At 37.9% G+C, this 22,481-nt stretch overlaps 1 protein-coding gene and 1 long non-coding RNA gene across 3 annotated transcripts; one reads left to right on the top strand and one right to left on the bottom strand.

Annotated features, from left to right (window-relative positions):
- Positions 1 to 15: 15 nt before the first annotated feature.
- sall3b (spalt-like transcription factor 3b) lies at positions 16 to 10,571 on the bottom strand. Its single transcript, XM_048202370.1, has 4 exons — positions 10,439 to 10,571; positions 3,700 to 6,621; positions 2,151 to 2,494; positions 16 to 1,747 (listed from the first exon to the last, which is right to left on the bottom strand). The coding sequence occupies exons 1-4, from the start codon at positions 10,518 to 10,520 to the stop codon at positions 1,352 to 1,354; spliced, it is 3,744 nt and encodes a 1,247-aa protein (XP_048058327.1). The 5' UTR covers positions 10,521 to 10,571; the 3' UTR covers positions 16 to 1,351.
- Positions 10,572 to 10,757: 186 nt separating this feature from the next.
- On the top strand, positions 10,758 to 22,109 carry LOC125275442. Of its 2 annotated transcripts, none has more exons than XR_007186453.1 (5): positions 10,758 to 10,894; positions 13,352 to 13,558; positions 18,623 to 18,706; positions 18,799 to 18,935; positions 19,181 to 22,109. It is a non-coding gene; the product is annotated as an uncharacterized LOC125275442 (long non-coding RNA). The 2 variants fall into 2 exon arrangements; XR_007186452.1 differs by lacking the exon at positions 10,758 to 10,894 and adding an exon at positions 11,259 to 11,380.
- The last annotated feature ends 372 nt before the right edge of the window (positions 22,110 to 22,481 follow it).

Below are 22,481 nucleotides of genomic sequence, written 5' to 3'. Positions count from 1 at the left end.
AGGTGACACAAAATATTTTCTTTGAGATTTATTTATTGAGGGTGGCAGCAATATTGCATCTTAGAAATAAATCCAGTTCAATCAGTGTGTTTGAGAGACCACCTCAGTTGTTCCATGAAAAAATACTGATGTGCAGACAGAAAAGAAAACCTGGTGTACTTTTTATTCGTTATAACGTATCTGAGTACAAAAATAGTGTCTCTTTTTCATGCAGAGGACACATCAAATACCCCGTCCCTTTTCACCATTACCTATTTTATGAAAAAACTGCTCCTTCATATTTAATGTTTTTTCCCCATCACTAAACAATATATTATATAAGGAAAATAGCACTACAAAATAAAATAATAAAATAAAATAAAAAAACACTAAATTGACCTGACATGACACGCTTAGTAAATAAGACATAAGCTACCATTACAGACAAGAATATTGTTTTCACTTTTTTCTTTTCCTGTGTTTCTGGAAAAATGTATTTATTTTGTTCTTAATAGGAAAACATTTCTAAATTTTGAAACAGAATTGTCCCGCAACACGTTCGGATGCATCACAAGGGCTTTCATTGACTACTATACTTTAAGCTGAAGTGTAAAGATGTTTTCAATGCAAGATTTTTGTTAGCACTCATATTATACTTCATAGTCTCATGTTGGCCCACTAATTAATTTTGCATGTAAAAGTAAATAAGGCAGAAAAAAGCATAAAACACATAATTGGAATTAATAACATACATAGGCTGGTATAAGATGGAACCTTTGATTGTTGATGGCAGCTAAAATGACACTAGGTTTCATGGTGGTGTACTTAATTTGCATGAAAATAAACGGTTTGCATCCAATGCATAGCAGCAGAGCAGTGGGATGTCAAAGAAGAATACATCTCTTTTCAAAAACTCTGAAATGTCTCTTTATCTCTTGCTCAGGGATTTAAGTTAGACACTTTCAACTGTAGCTATATTAAGACCACAGTGTGGGAATGAAACGTTTCTATTATATATGCAAACATGTTCCCTTTCCCATGAATTGAGCAATGTTTGACAGCAAAATCATAGGGTAAAAACAAATAAAATAAAATAAAATACATATTTACAACATAAAATAATCATTTTATCTCAAAGCAATGCCCTTGAATCAAGTGTAAGGTTTCAGTCAGTGGACATAATTGAAAAACTAACCGTGGCCTCAGCTTAAACAATGAAGTAAAAAAACAAGTGCCATTATAGCATAAGATAAAGAATCTTTTCCCACATGAATCAAGCACATTCTAAAGAGTTTATTCTGATTTTCAAAAATCAAGACACGTTTATTTTCAATGTTCCTTATGCAAGGAGAACGAATATGTCACCTTTACTTTAATTGATTCCAATGTCTTTTTTGTCATCAATCATCATGGAGAAGTGTTGTCCAGTACCCCTTTCTAAGCCTGTTTTTTCCATGGCTGTGATTGGTGGGCTGTTTCCAGTGCTAGCCTTGTCCGTGGCCACAGTAATGGCAGGGAGCTGGGGAACTCCTCCACTCTGAATGACGGATATTTCATTGTTCCTCATTGCTAAGCCATTAGTTATAGCTGCTGCATATCGGCTCCAGAAGTTTTGGTCCACATTCATGGCCCGGGCTGCTAAATCCTTTTGAAACACTTCACTGAATTTCAGGGCATCACCGCCCAGAAGGGCAATTGGGTTTTCCACAGACAGTCGTCTACCTCTACGGGCAGGAGTGTTATTCCACATATGGGTGCCCATGTGCACCTGTTGACAAACAGAAATGAAAGAGAAATCAATGACAAATATTTTTATGCTCTTTCTGGCAGATTTGTGTAGAATTAATCTGTAAAGATAAAAAAAAATGACCATGGCCATGATGACTGCAATGTGTATATGCGTTTTTATTTTAAATTTATTTTTGCCTTTAATTTACAGAATGGCGGATCTCCAACACTGGTAACTATTACATGAAAATTGTAAAATGTAAACTGATTTGAAAAGTGTATATCTATTTTATTTATTTAAGCTGTTCACTTATTCACAAGTATTATATACTTGTGAAAAAGTGAACAGCTTAAATAAATAAAATATATATTTATCTCACAAGTATATAATACTTGTGAATAAGTGAACATCTGAAATAACATAATCAATAATGATCACATACCTTGAGATTACCCTTGGTTGTGAACGCTCGACCGCAGACAGAGCAGCCGAAAGGTTTTTCACCTGTGTGTGTGCGCTCGTGGATCTGCAAGGCGCTGGCAGAAGAGAAGTTCTTCCCACATGCACTGCAGTTGTGTTGCTTAGGGGTCCGTCGGGGAGGGGGTGGTCCAGTGAGTGAGGTGACGCCCGGTATCATCACCTCAGAGCGTGAGGTGGGAGACTGCAGGCCAAATGCAGGGAAAGGTCCTTCTTTTAGCATGTATGGTCTACTGCAAGCACTCATCTCCAGTTTCACTGCAGTCGGCGAATTTTTTGTATCCTGTTCAGTAGACCTTTGAGCATTTTCTGAGAATAAAAATAAAAAATAAGAATAAAAATCAACAGTGAAATCAAATAAACAAACACTGCAATACTGTGCATTAAGTGTTAAAGGGGAAGTGTGTAATTTCTGGCCTAGCAAAGCCAAACAGGATTGCAATTCAATTTTTAATAATTAATAATATTTTAATAATTTAAATATATTAATATATTTTTTAACATTTTTCTACAAACACTCCCCTGTCCTCCATTACTTGAACAAACAGACCAGCCCAGCCCCAACTCAAACCATTAATTGAGTTATATTGCGGTGTTGGACAATGTGCAGCACCACAGTGTTTACACATTTCAGGTGAATTGAATATGGCTTACTTACAGTTGTCTATGCTTATATTTAGCAAGGGTAGGAATTTAAAAAAAAAAATGACACACTTCAAGTAATTAAATTTACACTAAAGAAAATAAATTCAGTTTACTTAAAGTAAGCCAAAGTAAAACAATTCTTGAACATTTTACCACAACTTAATTTCATTACATTTAAATCACTTGCATTTGTGAAATAGACGTTAACTTAATCCTTTTGTGTTGAGACTGCATGAAGCATTTTTGTTGACATTATTAACTGGACAGTGGACTTATAATTCCCATCATGCTTTAAATGAGACTGCATTAGGAGAGTAAATGGTAAAACTAAGAGTAATTTTGTGTTTATGAGTAAAGGGAAATACTTGTTAGTGTTTAATGTTACGTTATAGTTTCTGTTATGTTGTAGTTTTTGTGTGGTTACTGCTGTGCTGAAGAGTGTAGCTTGTGCTTAGGTTGTGGGCTACATGACTACTATGGTATGTGTTTCTTCAGTCCGTGAGAAATAACTGCTAAATCTAGTACTGAGACCAGTCTTACTTGATCATTCCATACGTTGCATATCATAATAAATTATATTTAGTGTGCTAACATGCACTAATGCTAGCTATAAGTTATCTGGCACAAGAACTTAAATTTAGGTACATTCAAAAAAACAAATTTGTATTAACTTTCTGGGGTCTGAGTTTTTTTTTGTGGGCCCTGGAGGGGTTTTGACATGTCCTGACATTTGTGCTTATTTCAGTTACTTATAGTCTTGTTGTGCAAACCTAAAATAATTGTGCGGAAATTCCTCGGTTTAATTAAGCTCACTGAACAAATAATTTTTGAGCATGTTTTATGGGTATCATATAACAGTTTTAGCTTACCATGTTCCTTACTGAAACACTGCACGTTGAAAGGGTTTTCTTTCTTTACTGTAGACTTGATAGGCTGGATTCCTGTTTGATTAAGAGTCACCCCGTTGACTGCATTTGCTGCAGGACAATCTGTTGTTTCAGATTTTACTATAGCTGTTGCCTCTGGGATTTTAGATGAGAGGTTCAGAGAGACTAAGTGCTCATGTTGTCCTTCAGGTTGACTGTTGGGATAGGGTGGAATGTGAATAGAACTAGATGAATGTGGCATTAAAGCAGTTCCCATGCTGTGGTTCTCCATCTCACCAGTGGTGGTCGAGCCCAGAGCATTAAGATCATAATCCATTGGTCCGCACCTGACCATCTTTCTTCCATTTGATTGGCTGAGACTGACAGATGAGTCACCCCCTACATTTTGAGATTCTGATACACTGGTTGGAAGACATGAGATAGGTGGTGGACTGTCTGAAAAAGAGCTCAGGGTGTTTTCATTGTTCTCCCCAACATCCGCTTCTTCTTCAAATGAAATATCATCAAGACAGTCGTCATCATAAGTGCTCATGCTGTCGAAACTCTCCATATCTGTATCTTTTTCGTACATGGTTTCTGCCAGGGGAGTGTTTGGAATCTGCCCACCCATGTGCATGCGTATGTGTTGCTGTAGCACAACAGCATTTGTGAACTTTTTCTGACAGATCGGGCATGAATGTTGAATCCGAAGAGGAGGCTTTGCACGGTGGACACCAAAGTGGGTCTTCAAGTTACCCTTTGTGGTGAATGCTCGTCCACAAACCTTGCATTTAAATGGTCTTTCCCCTGTATGGATGCGGTAATGCATCTTCAGCGCACTCTGACAGCTAAGCACGCGGTGGCAGATTACACACTGATTAGGCTCCATCATCTTCTTGTCAATGTTTTCCACAAGCTGTTGGAGCTTTGATGTCTCAGATGTTTGCATAGAGTCTTGGAGACCACCAAATGGGAACTTGGCCCTGAACTGATCCGAGATGAGTGGAGGAGAGGACGACTTATTGACAGCTGAAGGAACATCGGTGGACTCTGATACATTCCCCTTAACAGATGTTTCTGTCGACATGGACTGCAAAAGCAAGCTGTTGGAGTTGTTACTGTTTCTAGTCACACTGTTTGATGGCAGGTGCACCTCCTCGGTATTGAAGCTCTGTGTGATCTCTCCTTCTCTGTTTGAATTAGGGGAGGCCGCTATGGTAGACATATCTGTCTCAGTGCCGGTGGGATTGGGTGACGATGGTGCAAGTTCACCTCTGGCTGGCGACGGCCTGTGTGGAGATCTTTCAGAGGGTGTGCTTGTAAATGAATCACTTAAGCTTTCAATAATTGGTACTGTGGGCGGCAACTGCAGACCCACTGAGGATGGCACCGTTGGCAGAACAGGTTTGCTGTCTAACCAAGTAGGTCCTGCCTTCTCCGGAGGAAAAGACATCCCATAGGGAATCCCAGAACTGGTAGGAATATTGTCAAGATACTCTGGGACTGGATAGGGGTTCATCTGAACATGAGGGTACTTCTCCTTGTGCCTTTGGAAGTGGACTTTGAGGTTTCCCTTTGTTGAGAAACGGTTGCCACAAATGTTGCATTTGAAGGGCCTCTCACCTGTGTGCGAGCGCAAGTGGATCTGCAAGGCGCTGTCGCTGCCGAACACTTTAGCGCAGAACCTACACTTGTGCTTAAAGAATGGGTCCTCGGAATTGGGCTTGTTGTCAAAAATGGAGACGCCAGGCAGTTTGCCCTTACGGTGCTTCATCATAGCAGCAAGTGGGTCTAATGCACTAGCAGTGGCTGCAATACTGGCCAGTGGATTGGGAAATATGACTCCATTGGGAGGGCTTTGAGGTAGTAATGGTAGGTTGGCAGACGGGCTAAGGAGGCTACTCTGGCAAGCTGATAGTGGACTGGGAGTGCTTACGGACTGGGTGTTACTAACATTAGAGAGCGATCCGCTAGTGGATAAGAGCGGGGAAGACCCACTGTAGCTGAAGAGATGAGGGCTGGAACTTGTTAAGGAAGCAGTGGCACTCTCCAATGATCTAGAGGTGATTTGTCCACTGCTTGGCTGGGAAGAAAGCAATGGTGGCCTCGCAAGCATAGATGACTGGGATACAGAGGCCTGCCCATTCACTGCAGAGGGCATGACCCCAGATAATGGAAGTACAGGGGGTGGAGCGATGCCCTTGAAATTGTAAGTGTTAGAGTCAGAGGGCAGGCTTTTTGAGGCAGGATTAAGGGCGGCTTGCGTAGGCTGCCTATTCATTACAGCGACCTGGCTGCGGATCTGCTCAATGAGCTGCAATTGCTGAACCTGTTGCTGCTGAAGCGCCATCAACTGCTCTAGAATCATGGGTATCGCTGCTGAGTTCAGCTTGCCTGCAGACCCTGCACAGTGAATGCTCTGGGAAAACTGAGCAACGGCCACTCGGGTGCTGTGAAGAATCTCCAGAGTCACATTGGTGCTGGGCATGTCATAGTGATTGGTTATAGGTGGTGCAGGAGAAGAGGTGGTGTTATCATTGTCAAGTTGTAGAGGGCTGAGGTTTGATGTTTTATGCTCTGGCAAACTTATATCCATTTGTTCATCCATGTCGATGATGTGGGTTTCCTCAGGCATCTCGTCGACTTTCTCAGCCAGCTCAGAGTTGAGTTCGCTGGCCTCCATTTCTGCTGAGTCACTGTGGGCACTCAAGAGGGACTCTGTCGGTGATCCCCGGGAAATGGCCTTCTCTTCATTCTCTTTTACTATCAGCACAGGGGGGTCTTCCGTGCACTTCTGCTGGTGCTCCAGCATTTCGGACCACTTGAAGAATTCAGCACAGCACCTCTCACACACGTGCGTCTCTTCACCCCCGCTACGGCTCTCTGTGCCGCTGTCCTCCTCATCGCCTCCCCTCAACAGAAGTGCTAGGAGATAAAGACACAGAGAGAAAGCGTGTGAATAGAAATTTCTGAGATGATAGATTTTTCACAGCTATTCTTGGAGGAGTGAACAATATAGATAAACTAAATCAATTGTACCACTTTACCAATTACTGAAAGCCAGCCTCTTTGTGCTCATGCTCCAAAGACTCAGACGATAATTTTCTTTGCACAATCCATCAAATTATGCGACCTATCTATTGAATATACGGGAGCTTAATGAAATTCTATAGGGGATATTGATTTCCAATGTTTTTATACAATTCACAGCTGCACTGTCAGTTGAGGGCAAATTGAGTCTTTGATTGACTAATCTGAACTCTCCATTGCTATCAAACACTCTTATTTCCTGATGAATTTGAAGAACTAATTCCTCCACTTGACATTGTTGAGTGAAACAGTTATCTCTCACTGCTAAGGGTGTACAACCTTGACAAAATTGGTTTCAGTTTTAAAAGTGTAAACTGCACAATTAACTTCAAAATCATGCCATATTTGATCATTTAAAATAAACTGTCAAAAAGAAAAAAGAAAAAGATCTGTCTTTTCACTAGAAGTCAAAGCCTTTACAGTATAATCTTTGAATAAATCTGTTCAGCGCCATTTTCTCATTGAATCAGTATATTAAATAACCACAAGAACATTATGAAGTGTAAAGCATATCAACACTGAACAACAATTAAAAAAAAAAAAAATCAAAGTGTAATGATCATGGGAGACAAAAAATATATATTTGTTTTAAAATAAATCAGCAGCTTTTTGTTCTGATATTCAAATGTAGACAACATATAAAATACCTAGGTTACATCCAGTTCAGATAAGACCTTAAACTGTTATAGGTCGTGGGTTCACTGATGAGGGCTTAAGGGTTGTTTTGGGGTAATTTATGCACTTGCCAAAAATTTTCAGAGGAAAGTATAAACAGAAATAGTTTAACACATAAAAGGTTTAGTGAGATGCAAACTGTATGAGTCTAAACAGAATAATGTAAGCAATTACTTCCTATATTTTCAATCTGTTTGTTTGTGTGTGTGTGTGTGTGAGTGTATGTGTGTGTGTGTGTGTGTGTGTGTGTGTGTGTGTGTGTGTGTGTGTGTGTGTGTGTGTGTGTGTGAGTGTTTTCTTTTTTCTTTTCTTCTTTTTCTATTTATCTTTTTTATCAATTGTTTTACAAAAATTTTGTAGTAAAAGAAGATGAAAGAATGTATGAGTGTATTTGATTCCCCCTCTTGATGTAGCCACATTGAATGTTTATGACTTAAGCGTTTAAGAATATTATTGTATAAAGAAATCTGAAAAAGTGACAGCGAGAAAGAGAAATGAGTGGAGTGAGGATGACAAAATATCTGAAATAATTTTGTGGTCAGGTGTTGTTGTGTATCTTCTCAGTTTTTGTGAGCCTTCCTCAGAGGAGTTACAATGTGGGTCATTTGCTCATCTAATTCCAGTAACTGTGTGGGTGGTCTGGAAAACTCTTAACACCGAAAGGTGAGAGCTAACTGAAACTGATCTAGTAAGGCGACCAATTAACTTGTAGCCGTGCTACAAATCATCTTAAAATGTTCATACTCTAGTCCACATAGATATTAGCATTCACTATTTGGTCCAAATAGATTTTTTTTTTTTTTTAAATACTATGGTGAATCCACAGTGAAAAGATGGACAAAACTGTGCTCATGACATGATATATCAAATTAAAAAAAAAAAAAAGGCAATCAGAAAAAAAGCATTCTGTGGGGCCCTCCTGCATCAACCTCTACAAAGAAGAAAAACTTAGGAGATTCCTAGGGTGCTCAGCTGGTAACCGTGGTTTTGTTAGCTAGCTGGATCATTTCGACATGAGACAGACAAAGGTTACGACATAAGAGTCTTGGAATAAATTTCTCAGACCCTAAAAGAAGAAAGCTAAAATGCTATTAGACAATCGTTACTGTAGAGGCCTGATGAATGGCGAACTGAAAGATGTACAAGGGCAAACACGAAAGTCAATTGTGTTGGCGTCGACAAAATGAGAGAAAACAAAAACTAAGTATCTATTGCATATGGATAACACTCTAAAGTCCAATCATCATGATTTATTTTTTATTTTAAAATTAATTTAAAATATAACAATTTAATATAAAAGTAGAAATAAGGACAATTGTGTATGCCAATTAGCCTTTTAACTAACTTAAGATGGTGTAAGTAGGCCATAAGTTACTTAAGTTTGTTAATAATATTTTTTGGAAAAATGTATTAAAATGCCCAATGTGTTTGAGCTTGTTCTGAAATTTCTGCACTTACTGTACATTAATTTTAATACATTTCAGAATACATACAACAGATGTTTTATGCTATGAAAAAATTAAATTTGTTCAAAGTAAAAAAAAAAAACTGTAATGTGCAATTATTTGCTTATTGACTAAAGCAGTCAATTTATTTGATTAACTGGTTAAAAAAATAAATAATAAATAAACAAACTAACCCACAGTTTAAACATGTATATGTAGACTAAATGATCAAGATTTAAACATTATGTTAATTATTTCTACAATCAATATTGTTGCATCAGACAGGTTTTCCCTCAAATTCTTTACTCTTCTAACAGATCAGGCCTGATTATAATGGATTCATCTGATTAAAACTGATCTGAAGAACAATAAACGTCTTTCAGTGTGTTTTCAACCCATACTCTGATTCAGTTCTTTTAGTTCGATCTTTGTGTTGCAGTAAATACTTTAACGCCATTTAAATGAAAACACAACTTCGACACCAAACCAAGTGTGAGGCTTTTTCATAAGTAACTTCATTACCATGACAAAAGGAATTATTCTCACGCAAACAGACGAATGTTGAAGGTTTTGTTTGGGTCTTGGACACTTTTGTATGTTTTGCAGATCTTTTATTTTGGTGCTTTATCAAAAGCACCAACAGATGCACAGCTCTAATCTACCGTTACTGATTATAATTAATAATTCATTTTAAATCATGTTAAATCAAAGTATTTTTTGAAAGTCTACAAAAATAAATAAATATAGGGCTTGTACGTGAACAGTTCCTAATTAAGCAAATTAAATCGCAAATAATGAGAACATTTTATGTTCATAAATGTTGAATTATCTCAGGTGAATTTAACAGAAATTGTTAGTTAGCAGCTAGAAGACTGAAAAGACTCTAGAAATTACGACTGCATTATTTAGGGGGGGGGAGAAAAGTGTTCGGCATTTTTGTCAAATGACACATAATCAACGTTTGACACGAAATTTCCAACAGCACATATTTGTAGGTTTCAAGTAGGTTAGGTATATAAACACACTTAACTTGTATTTATGATACACTATTAAAAATAAAGGTTCGAATAGAATTTTACAATCATGTCATAGGACAACCTCCACAAGTAACTTTTTATTTCTTTAGAGAACATCTATGCACCGCTGCTTTAAATAACATAGAAAACTAACAGTAAGAACTTTTTATATAGGCTAGCTAGCCTATATCCAAAGAATAACCATTTAAAATGACTCTTTGTTGAACCTAACAACCATCGAAAAACGTTATTTTTAAGGGTGTAAAACTTTGTCTCGAGTTCCATCTAACTGTTAGTCTAATTAAACTGAACTGAAACATCGTGTAAACTTACATGCTGCTAAATGAAGTTCTTTTTATATTCTCCGATTCTCTGTGTTCAAAGTGTCCATATGTCCATGTTCTATAGCGTATCTTCAGCACTACTCAAAATTAACAATAAAACATAGCGAAATTCTGACAAAAGAAACTTGTCTCTAAAGAGCCAAATAAAAGACTCGCATTTCAATTCACATACCGTTATCCGGACTTTTGTCCGACTGAGTTCCTTCTTCGTCCGATCTGAGATGCTGAGGTTTCGCTTGCTTTCTTCGGGACATGTCTCTGCGCTTCGCGTCGGCGCTCCGATCTGCAGAAACATCGGACGCAGGCAGTCCCGTACAGTCCCGGGGTCAGTGAATAAGAGATATTAGATGTTGTTACCGTTGTGCAGATTGCGCATGTCGGCGTTATAATGATAGAGGGTCATGTATTACGTTGCGCTGCATGAGGGATTGGCCGCGCGCCAGTAGACACTCTCTCTGGATATGGAAATGAGGGATGGACTGAGTAATTAGCCCGTTTCACTTCCTCACTTTCCCCCTTTTGCTCTCTGTTCACGTAGGACCACAAACTGGACGCAAACAAGTGCGTCTACAGCTCTGCTGGCACTTCACATGGCGTAAAGTCCATCCGTAGTTTGTTAAACATCACCGTAAGTACGAAAAACCAGTCTTGTCACGCTCACACGCCTTCTTTTCAAATAAATGACAGTACGAATAACATCAAGCACCTCTCAAACAGGCTCTTTCAAAGTGTATTGATTCTAGTTTAAGCATATCCCTCCTTCAGATAAGTTGTTTAATTTTTATATCCATACGAGAAAAGTTTTTTCTGACAGGCGAATATACACCTAGCCTAATAAAGCATTTATTCGGTTAATGGTTGGTTGTTATTTGAGGGGCTCTCTTTGGGAGTGTAATTAAAGTTTAAACCCCCATTGTCAACGTCAAAACAAAATGTTGAGGGCTTTTAAATGTATATATTTTTTCAAACAATGTTTCATTAACCACAAAAGTTAGATTACAAGTTAGTCCGAGAGCACAACAGCACACACTCGCAAATGTCGCGTTCGCCTGAGGAGGTCACCATAGCAACAGTAGGCTGCTCCAGCGCTTTCCGTTAGGATCTGTATGGGACGGTACGTCGCAAAACATAAGTTACTGCCATAATTTATGGCTTTCTATACATTTACTTACCACAAGTATACCACAAAAACAGTTTAAAGTTTTAGTTTTTTTAAGTTTTTGTATTAGGGGAAAAAACAAAACAATTCGGTTTCGCGAGACGAAGCTACACAGAACGAGCGCGAAAAATCCCGAAAGTTACTGAGGGACGTCGAGAACTCAGCCGAATGATTCGCAGATTGTTTATTAAGTATGTTAACAATAAACTGTTCGTTTTTGTTCTCTGTCGGTCCGTCTGCTCCTCACTCATGCCGAGGACGCATCCTCCATAGCTCATCCAATTCAAAACTATGCCCTTTCTTCCAGAGTCCCATAAGGTGGATGTCTTGATAGAAGCTGAGCTGAAACCAGTTCGCTGATATTGTGCAGCAAATGTGCGTGTAAAACCCAGCAGAAGTCCTGCAGAGAATTGCAGAAGGGCTGTTCTGTGCTTATTGCATTAGGCGACCACTAGGATATCACAGAACGATGGACCCCTATTCAACCTGCTCTTTTTCCTGTTAACATTTCTCATAACTTCACATCTGTTATGATACTGAATTTAAAATGAACACAAAAATAGGATATGCCACTTATTTTATGATCTGTGATGTAGCACCATATAAATTTAACACAGTAAACTTCAGTTATGTGTCTATCATGATATTGAGCTGCTCTCATGGGATCAGACAACATTCACATCTGACCAGTATCGCTGGTGTATAGCGGCCAAAGGGCTCTAAATCAGCGATACATCATTTCCATTACAACACAAGTAGAACAATATATAAGCCTATTGATCGGCGTCTCTGTTACTCTTCTGGTGTAGAGAGATAAGCGCAATATAATTTCGTTTGACCTATCTGTATGGCCAAGTGATGGATTGCCAGGGTAACCGAGGGCTTTTATCACAAAACTCTCCCAATGATGTACTATTGATTGTCCTTAACTAGCTTTTCTGGCAAAAATCAAAAGTCCCTTCCTCGCCATCCTCTTCATTATCAATAAAATTACAAAGTGGTGGGAATTGTCAAAATCCACCCCCAAGGGAAGTCTTTAAAACGGCTGCTGTTATCCCGGCTTTTCTGTTATCCATGCCATGTAGGATTAGGAACAGGCTTTTCAAAACGAAACAAAATGATCAGATGAAGACGAGCGCCTAGAAGGACAAAATATTTAAAATTCTGCATATGAAACCCTTAATGTTTGTTCCCACAGGGAATTTTTGCCTGTGCAGTTGTTAATTGTGTTTTTGTTTTATTTTTCGTGCTGTTTTTCTTCACATCCCCCCATCTGCTTTCATACGAATAAGAAAAGCCAGATTTAAATGAACTAATTATCACAGATATAGCTTTTTCTATACTCTACATCACCTGGTAATCACAGATTATAGCTTCACAAACATTTATGAGCTTTTAATTTCAGTTGGTGCAGAAAATGCTGTTTTTGTTCAAGCATAGAATTCAAGAGTTGTATTCTGCTGATAAAAGGAAGAATTCTGTCCAAGTCTGTGTGTTTGTTGAGATTTATCATTTTTCTGTCCATTAAAACAGGATCATGTTTAGAATCTTATCATGGTCCATACTATTTCTCTGTTCCTTTTAGCCCCGAATGCAATCTTTTAACCAAGAACATATCCCAGAGCTAAAAAACATCTTTCCCTACTCTAAACACGATGAAGAGGGTTTGACTCTGAGTATAAAGCACATCATCACAGATAGATCAACAAATGAAGTGTCAGGGCGAAACTACATGAAGAACAAACAAAGCAGAGACGGGGCAGTGAGATGGACAGATGTGAGATAGCACTGTTCTATGTGCCGAGGGCCTCTGGAAATTTCTGATTGGTTTAATTTACCACATCTAACGCGGCTGCTTCTCAAGTCCGCGACTTTTATCTAATGCTGTGAACCTCTATTGATTTCTCTTCTCTATCTTTAATGCAGGACTGGAGCAAAGAGAGCAAAAAAAGCACTTGCTAAATGGAGGACTACTTTGAGATGGCTGCTATTCTCCGGCTTATTGCCTCCTGTCGACCATGGTTTCACATGAGGTCCGGGGTGTCAGGTCTGCTTCCACCAATAAAGCCTGTGATTGACACTAGCAGGAGAGACTTGAGCTGGGAAAAGAAACTGAATCTCAATGTATGAGGGGTGAGTCAGGGTCTATTGTGGGGCCAGTTGGACCTGATACATCTAAGGCGAAATAAACGTTTTTAGCCGAGAGATACGGGTCCCTATAGGCGGCACCGTGGTACAGTCTTGTATCCGACTGTCCACAAAAACAAAAAAACCCTGATTTTCTATATATACGCAACAAAGTAGCATGGACATCAGTATACTTGCGCTGCTTTGTGTGCCTTGATTTGAAACCGCATCATGAGATTTCACCCCTGTACTTACGGTCATTTACAAACACTTCTGCAAAAGCGCTTCGCTGAATACGTACACAAAGTTTTTGCTTTGTAAACAACCGTGCAAGAAGATGTTTCAGTTCTGTTAACACGAGTCACCATGACAACCGACTATTTTTATGAAAGACAGCAAATTTTAGGCACAAACAGGATATTATGTATTCTATGTTCTCGAGGGAATAACGAGCAAAAACAAGAGTAAAGCCAGTAAAAACAGTAGTTAATTACTGGCTGTGAGTGTGTGCAGTCTGAGATGGCAGAGGGAAGACTTTAGGCGCAAAGTAATTCACTTACATTTATGACCTGAAAAAGAACAGACCCTGCTATTAGCATTTATTGGCATGCTATAGAGGAAAAGCATGTAACAAATGAGTTTAATCTCCATCAGCTCAGATTCTCTGAACGCTTCACAGGAAGTATCTTCTGACATAGAGTGTGAAATCTAATCCAAGGGTAAAACTAATGCTAGAGATGGACAGTCTGTGGGCTTTGAAATATACTATAGGGTGTATTTTATACAAATACAATATCTGTGCGTTAGTCGGTAGATCAATGTGAAATAATGAAATGTAGACTGATGGTCCTGATGGGGAATATTAGAAAAGTAAAACACTGCATATGTCTTCTCAGTGTTAAGACTGAAGTTCATTCAGCCACTTTACCTTAACACATATTAAATGTATGGCTAATAAAGATGTCAGAGATGATGAAACTGAGAAATATTTAAAAAATCGAATTATAAATACAATTTGGCAAATTTATATATAAATATATATATATTTATATATTTACTACTATTTTATTTAATTGTGGTTAAACATTATGTAAAAAGTAATAAAATAAAATATATTATACACATAAAATATTTATAAACATGAGAATTTGGTTTTAAAAGGTTTTCAAACATACTGTCAAGATAAAATTTATATATATTTTTTACATCATATGTACATATATTGTATCATTTAAAAAACAATATATATTTAAAAACTTACTGACTTTGAAACAGTTATAAGGGTCTACAGCGTCTGTGACATAGAAAACAATTACGAGTAAAAGTTTGTTGTTTTCTTGTCACATGACAACAAAATGGCTTCCTGCATGTTGATTACACTACACTGATTTTGAACCGGCAGATAGAAGTGTTTTAAATATAATACTTTAAAACAAAAATGCTTCACTACCTTTTTTTTAATATATAAAATAGACCTAATTTTAAACTCTTTATGCCAAGTTTTTTTTTTTTTTATAAGACTTCTTTTTTTTAAATCAAATCTGCCAGGTACACCACCTACACTACACCATTTGTTTTTACTTTATATAATATATAAACAAATATAATATATAATATTATATAATATATAAACAAAATATAAAAATAACATTTAGTTCAGGATATTTAAAACATTTTGTTAATCATAGAAGAGATGTATTCAAGTCATTCGATTGGTGTATGTGTGAAATTTGTTAATTTTATAGATCCAGACAAAATAATTTGCATCACTGGCCCATATAAGATTGGTTATATTAGCAATAAAATGAACAATGTGGAAATTACAAATTGTAACACGGTTAGGCCCTATGTTAAGTGTGGCATGTTTTATGCTGAGTTTGGATGTATTCTATCATTAAATAGACACTGTGACAAAACTGTAAGTCAGACTTCACTGACAGCTCAATAAAGGAGCATATGGGAGGACATCTAACCTTCCATGTCCAAAATTACTCTCTCAGTTGGAGGCTGGGGACAAGATAACGATTAGGAAGCTGTTTCCCTGAACATGCTGAGAGAGATGCAAAACCAGGTTAGCATGATCATCCATCATCTAGTGGCTTTGACTTAAGCCTGTTGCCATTGAATAGTCCTCTGAATGCATAAACTAAAGGTGCTCGGGGCCATGATTGTTGCTGTCTTGACAAAGTAAAAGAAATTAATGGCACAATCTCTTGCATGCCACTGGCCTTAGATCACAGATGCATGTGACATTTACAGTTAACGATTGTAAAGAGCTGTCAGAAGTAAACAGACAGTGACTAGCGGACGTGTGTGCCTGGTTTATGAGTCACCTCTTAGTCTCCCAGCATTTTGCTGTAAAACCACAGACAAAAGTTCAGTAAACCAAGAGGCGCTCATTTAAGCAACAGAAAGGCAAAGTCTAACTTTAATTTAATGGCAGAATGAATAACAAAAGTCACACTGACCTAAACAGTACAGTAAAAGAGCTGTCTGATTGCTGTAACGAGATCTAAACTGGTTATTAAACAACTATCCTGTCACAAATACGGTCACACAGAAAAACTGATTTGAATGATTATTCAAGATCTGTTGTTATGATTTAAGGTGTCTTTATATGAAAATAATAATCATCCGTGGTATTTTATCATGCGCGTTTGCTTGTTCATAACAAACTGTGGCACCTCTATGTCGCCATAAGCATCTGTGTACACTGAAATGAAAAGAAAAAACAAGTCTTTGCTCGAATTTTATGTGAGTGTTGACTGAAGAGTGGGCTCCATCTGTGTAAACTCTCCGAAATAGTGACTTCCTCTCCATGTCTTAAACAGACGCTTGAGGCAAACCGCAGAGAAGTCACCATACATGTCCCTGATGGAAGAGGACCTGAGATTACCTCAATATAGCTTATGAGATGCTCTTGTCTTGGAAGTTCTTGAAATACTTTCAGTGTAAGGAATACATCTTACATATATCACACTTTGAGATCTGATAAACCTATGGTCTGAAGCCTTTGTTTGAAAGTAGATAAAAATAGCTTTAAATCAGCTGTTATAGGTCACTCGGGGCACTTCCTGTTTTCCTCTCTGTACACTATTATGTAAACGGAGGCAAAGCTTTCTCTGAACGCACTGAATAAGACTATAGCTTGGCCTCAGAAATGATAAAAAAAAAATTTGCCCCAAAAAGAATTTCACACATTTTAACTAATTTGGGCATGTGAACCAATTCTATATAAAAATGTCCGAGACTCCAAAACACAAGATAATTTCAGATCATGTCCTCTCCAAATTCTTGATTTACATTGTGCATGTACAATCTGATGATACATTTGTATTATAGAAATACCATAATAATAATAAATATTATAATTATTGTTATTATTTGCTTTATATATAGTGTAGCCCAAAAGGGTATTTGGACTTACAGTAAGCCACAACTAAAAATAGACTAAAAATACACTTTTCAATCAAAGCATTTCACAATATTTTTTAAAGATTTTTGATTTTAAATTAGAAAATAATTATATAGTAAATTATTCAACGTTAATGTGATGAACTACCTGTGGTTACTCTGCTAGGACACCTTTGTGAACTTGAGAGGAACTGACTTACATACATCCACTAAAAATGATCTTGAGACCAGTTATTTAAAAGTCATTGCAGAACTTGAATAGAAAAGTGAAGTTAGTTCTGAGAAAATGTCTGGCATCATTTCTTGCTACTTGGTTTGATATTTTGTTACTAATTCCTTGAAGTTGCCAATTAATTTTTGAGGTTACTGTAGTTGTTTTTTTTTTTCAGCAGCCTTGACAATTAAAATAAAACTTTGTTACTAAGCAGAATAACCAGACAGTGTAAAGTACGTAGACACAGTCAGTCAACAGTGTAGTGTTTGCTGTCTGTCTGGTCATTGAATTGGTGAAGCTCAGTCATATCAACTAATTCTCATGGCATAGAGAAGACACATATCTCACTGCTCCGTTAACACAGAACAAGGCCACCGTCATTCACTGTTATTTTCCCAAAGGGTGAAAAACGTAAAGTCCCATATGTGAGACATGGTCAGGGAACTTAAACAAACAAATGGAAGCAGGCAGTGGTGTATAGATGACAGGCCGTAATCCGCACATCGCGGAAGAACATTCTTAAAATAGAAAAAATTGAAGTGAAGGCTACTACTGTGGTAACCTGAAATTTCTGGTTAGGGATCGACTTCCTCCCCTCACATCCTTATGTGACTCATTAAGAAAGCTGAGAGAATGACTGATTCAAGATTAGATCTGAAAACAGCAGCACTTACAAGCTTCAGGAGCAAATGTCAGGACGGTGAATAAGAACAATGAAGCTCAGTGCGATAAGATTTACAGATGTTTTTATGAGGCAGTCCCTCTTCGTATATTCCTGTGTTTTTTCTCGCCCTTTCTTAAGAAAATCTGTGCTCCGTGTTCAAGCCTTTTTTCCTGGGAGCAGCTCTTTAATTGTTGCCTTGGCTTTGACTTCCTAACGGTTGTAAACAAATGCAATTTTGCATTTCCTGTAGTCTAGACACAACAAAAGAAGCGTTGGCAAGCCGAGTCCCAACACATGCTGTTTGCTTAGCAGCTAACGGACTCCGACAAAACTTTTGAGGAAGAAAGAATGTGAATGTGAGGTGTTGATATTAGCCACCGTTTAAAAAAAAATGATATTTGGCAGGTCTTTCCAAAAGACACTTAGATACTGTTTTTAAAATTTTCTGTTATGCTTTAATTTAGCACATTTTTTAATGCACAAACTTTATAAATGTTTGCCAGAATAAAATTCCCTGAGACTGTAAATTGTTTTACAGTTTTATATGTTTAATATAAAAATGTACATTTATTCATTTAGCAGATCTAAAGCACCTCACAAATAAGGAACAATAGTTATTTAAATTATTTCCCGTTAGCTAAAGTGCTGAGAACAAGAAAAAGTGTTCACCCCTCGAAAACTACGAACAAGCCTCTTTGGGGAAAATATAACCCTGGGAAAGCTTAGGCTAATATCTGTGCTCACCAGTATTTTTTTTGTCTGTGTTCTCCCCGTACAGAAAATCTACAACAAAAAAAAAAAAAAAAAAAAAAAAAAAACATCTCAGGGTTGGAGGACAAAAGCATGCTCCGGCCATACATCTGTGAGTTTTGAAACAAAGCTTTGTTTGTAAGCTTCAGTCACTTGTGCTCATGAAAGCAGACACTTACTTGAAAAACTTTCCTTTTTTTCCAGGGAAACACTCTAAACCAACATCCTGGTATAAATTTGCAAAACGCAATACAGGCCGGATTGTGCGCGGGACGGACGCGGGGTGCATACAAATGGCCCCCCCGTCTAAAGTACCCCCTGTTTCTCTTCTGCCTCAGAAGGTAATGTACAATAAATCAACAAAAGAGCATTAATGTCTCCGTTGAGTATAGGATAGGCTTCTGTTATTGTACCTCTTTTTTTTTTTTTTTAAGTATTTAATTGGAAGGGTCCCTTGAAATGTTACACGGCTCCTTCAGATGACTTTTCCCCAAATCTAAGAAAAGATTGATAAGAATTTCTTTCCTCCCTCTCTTAAATCTCTTCAGCTTTTTTTTTTTTTTTTACATCCCTCTCTCCCTTTCAGGAGCGCCAGAGTTTTTTACCGAAGGGAGAATAAAGTTTCAAGTGCATGGCATTTGAAGGTAAGCGAGTGAAATCGGAGGCTGGTCGTTGGGGATAAGGCAAGGCTGGGAAAGAGGGAAGTTGGCAGTAGTGCCCAGCCAGACTCGGTGCCTTGAGCTCCCCCCTCCCTGCACCAGGTGTCTGCTACATTTAAATGATACTATTATTCATAGACAAGAGAGCAGGGTATTAAAAGTCCCCCCAAAAAATCATTTGCAATTGAATACAGATATAATCCTGGAAATATAAGTCTCCATTTAGGCCTTGCCATTAAGCTAACAAGGAGCCCTTTGTACAACATGTGTGTATTAATCACGGTCAGGGGAAAGGGGCAGGAAGAGAGAGAGTGGGAGAGAAAATAGAGAGCGAGTGAGTGAGCGAGGGAGGGAAAAAGAGAGAGAGAACACCATTCGTGTGTGTTCACATGCAAATTGAAATGTTGCTCATCAAAAACGAGCTTATCACTTTCCCTCTTGTTCTCGGCAGACTCGGCGGGCCAGCACGAACCCCAAGTGCTTCAAATGGGGATAAACTGAAAATTTATTTGCATTTGTGAAATTTCAACACACTTGATTTCTTTCAGCTGCGCAATCTGAAGTGCGCGAGTCCATGCGAGACGTAAAGGAAGCACACACTGCGTGCAGATGTCACAACGACACACAGGAATTCACTCAATGAGCCGGGGTTTCTCAAACCTACTGTGTGGGTTTCATTTTCCTGCAGATCACTTTGATTTGTGCACTTTTTCAATGTGGCAAATAGAGATTTTGGAGGGCCCTCAAGGCAGCCCCCAAATGCCCCTTACAAAACTCCTCTCCAGCAATCATTACATCACCATTTCTCTAAGCCGATTTTCAGCAAGTCTGGCTGTGTTATTAAAATAGTAATTAATTTTTGTCCAAGGGAACAAAAGCAAGTTTTTGTCCCCCACCAAGTGTCTCTGAAGAGGCCAGGGGTGCCGGTGAGGTTCTTTCTATCTAGTCTATGGTCTCTAAACGTAATCCCCAATAGTCTGGTACAGTAAGAGCGCTTTGATAATGGGATAGAAGCAGACACCCGCACCGGATCGATCTGGATCTCGGGATGCGTTTGATAGGCTGGTGTCACAAACAAGTGTGGCTCAACAATAACGTCTGTAAGTTAGGATGTTATTAAAGGGTTAGTTCACCCAAAAATGAAAATTCTGTCATTAATTACTCACCCTCATGTCATTCCACACTCATAAGACCTTTGATAATAAGTTGGCATTCTGACATAGAACCGGGAAGCGCTGACGTAAACAACATAGAAGAATGATATAGAGAAGATATTGTTGAATAAAGTCGTTATTTTTGTTTTGTTTTTGCGCACAAAAAGTATTCTCGTCGCTTCAGAAAATTAAGATTGAATCACTGCAGTCACATTGACTATTTTAACAATGTCTTTAGTACCTTTCTGAATCTTGAAAGTAGTGGTAACATATCTGTCTATGGGGGATAAAAAAGTATCTTAATTTGTGTTCTGAAGATGAATAAAGGTCTTACGGGTGTGGAACGACGTGAGGGTGAGTAATTAATGACAGAATTTTCATTTTTGGGTGAACTAACCCTTATTTTTCACAATTGTTACTTCATAAAACAGAGATACACACTGCTATGTACAAATGCTGATTTTGCATTACAGACTTAATTGTTAACTTTCACCATATGGCACATGGGAGTGTATTATGGGAACTTAAATCGACAATATGGATACGGCTTAGTATGTTTAATATGACTAGAGTCCTGAAACAGCACTACCGGACGTTTCTATAGCAGATTAAGTGTTCATAGTGAGGAGGTCTGGGGGCTTATGGGTAGAATCACTAGCAAGTTCGGCTTCGACATCGAATTTTCCTTGGAAACACCAATCATGTTTAAAATCCAAGCTGAAGAAGATTGAGGGAAAAATCCCAAAGGAATAAAAGTTGACTTTGAGAGCCTTTGAGTTTCCCGGACAGCCCATCTGCCATAAAACACCATTGTAAAGCTGGACGTGGGTCCCAGAGATTGATGACTTGAAGTCTTTCAAAAAGCTGTTTGTATAAGTGGAGTTATGCTAAAAATGCGGCAGTGATAATATCGTCGCCGTTCACCCGAAACAGAGCATTACTGCAATGATAAACGTTGTGTTTGACTTCATGGATTTAGTCAGCTGGTGTGCTTGAAAGACGGAGAGAAAAAAGTGGGTGGGAAAACATTTGCCTTTCTCCAAAATTAAGTCGTTATTTCACACAGCCATAAATGCATGTCCTGAGTTACTCTGGCAGTCTCGGCTTCCCATCAGATCACAATGGAGATGTCAGGAGATCATCTCTGAACACAAGCACATCTGCCCCGATGAAGAATTTATATCTGTCCATATGGACTCTGTTGTGCTGTAGTGATGTCATGAGAATCAATGTGTTTTTTTGTTTTTTTTTAGAAAACCTCATAAATAATAATATTGTTACATGTGTTGCGTTCTACTGCTTAATCTTACCTGTAAAGAAGCAACAGGTCATAAAACACTTTGCTTTTACAGGCTCTCTGCCTTCCCCATGAAAATGACTTAGATTTTTTTTCCCCCCATGCATTGTGGACAGGCGGAGCTTTTCAGGATTTCACCGCATCTCGGTGTGTCCAAGCAATAAGTGTGGGGCCAGTGCAGTAGTCACTGCAGGATTTAAAAAGACTTCCTCATGCAGAAATATTTAATCTCCTTTCAGAAAATAAAAGAGGGAGAGGGGAAAGAAAACCCAACATGAGATTTTCCGTTCTTTATTACTTGTGCAGTATCAAAGAGTACATCATAGTTGTTGTTCCCCCTCCAAAAAACTCCAACAAATAAAAAAGAAAAGGATCTGTGATGCAGCACATGTAGTAGTGCACATGCAGATCAAAATATTTCAATAATTTTATTTATTCATTTATGTACTTAATTACTTTGGAGTTTTGTTTTCAGTGTGGGGACATTCTTTTTTTTTTTTTTTTTTTTTTTGTCCTGCACCTGAGCCCAATTTTGGATGTTATTAAAATAGTAATGAATTTTTGTATGATGGACAAAAATCAAGTTTTTCCCTAAAGAGGCCAGGAGTGATTTTTCTATCTCTACAGTCTAGTCTAGATATTTTATTAAATATCATAATACATAATCTCGTAGCTGAATCCATTTAAATTATTTATATAATTTTTAGTGAAATTACTCTTGAAAGTACTAGAGAAATTTATGGGAAGTGATTGGATATATAAGAATTGTGCACCTTT

This window comes from Megalobrama amblycephala, linkage group LG9 (assembly GCF_018812025.1).
Source record: "Megalobrama amblycephala isolate DHTTF-2021 linkage group LG9, ASM1881202v1, whole genome shotgun sequence".
NCBI lineage: Eukaryota > Metazoa > Chordata > Actinopteri > Cypriniformes > Xenocyprididae > Megalobrama > Megalobrama amblycephala.
Note: the sequence above shows the minus strand (reverse complement) of the source record. Positions and strands in the feature narration are given on the sequence as shown.

Excerpts from the sequence above, each read along its gene's own strand:
- sall3b (XM_048202370.1), bottom strand. The coding sequence starts at position 10,520 with ATGTCCCGAAGAAAGCAAGCGAAACCTCAGCATCTCAGATCGGACGAA. Across the intron at positions 6,622-10,438 it reads GGACAAAAGTCCGGATAACG|CACTTCTGTTGAGGGGAGGC; the intron begins GTATGTGAATTG and ends TTTATCTCCTAG. Across the intron at positions 1,748-2,150 it reads CAACCAAGGGTAATCTCAAG|GTGCACATGGGCACCCATAT; the intron begins GTATGTGATCAT and ends GTTTGTCAACAG.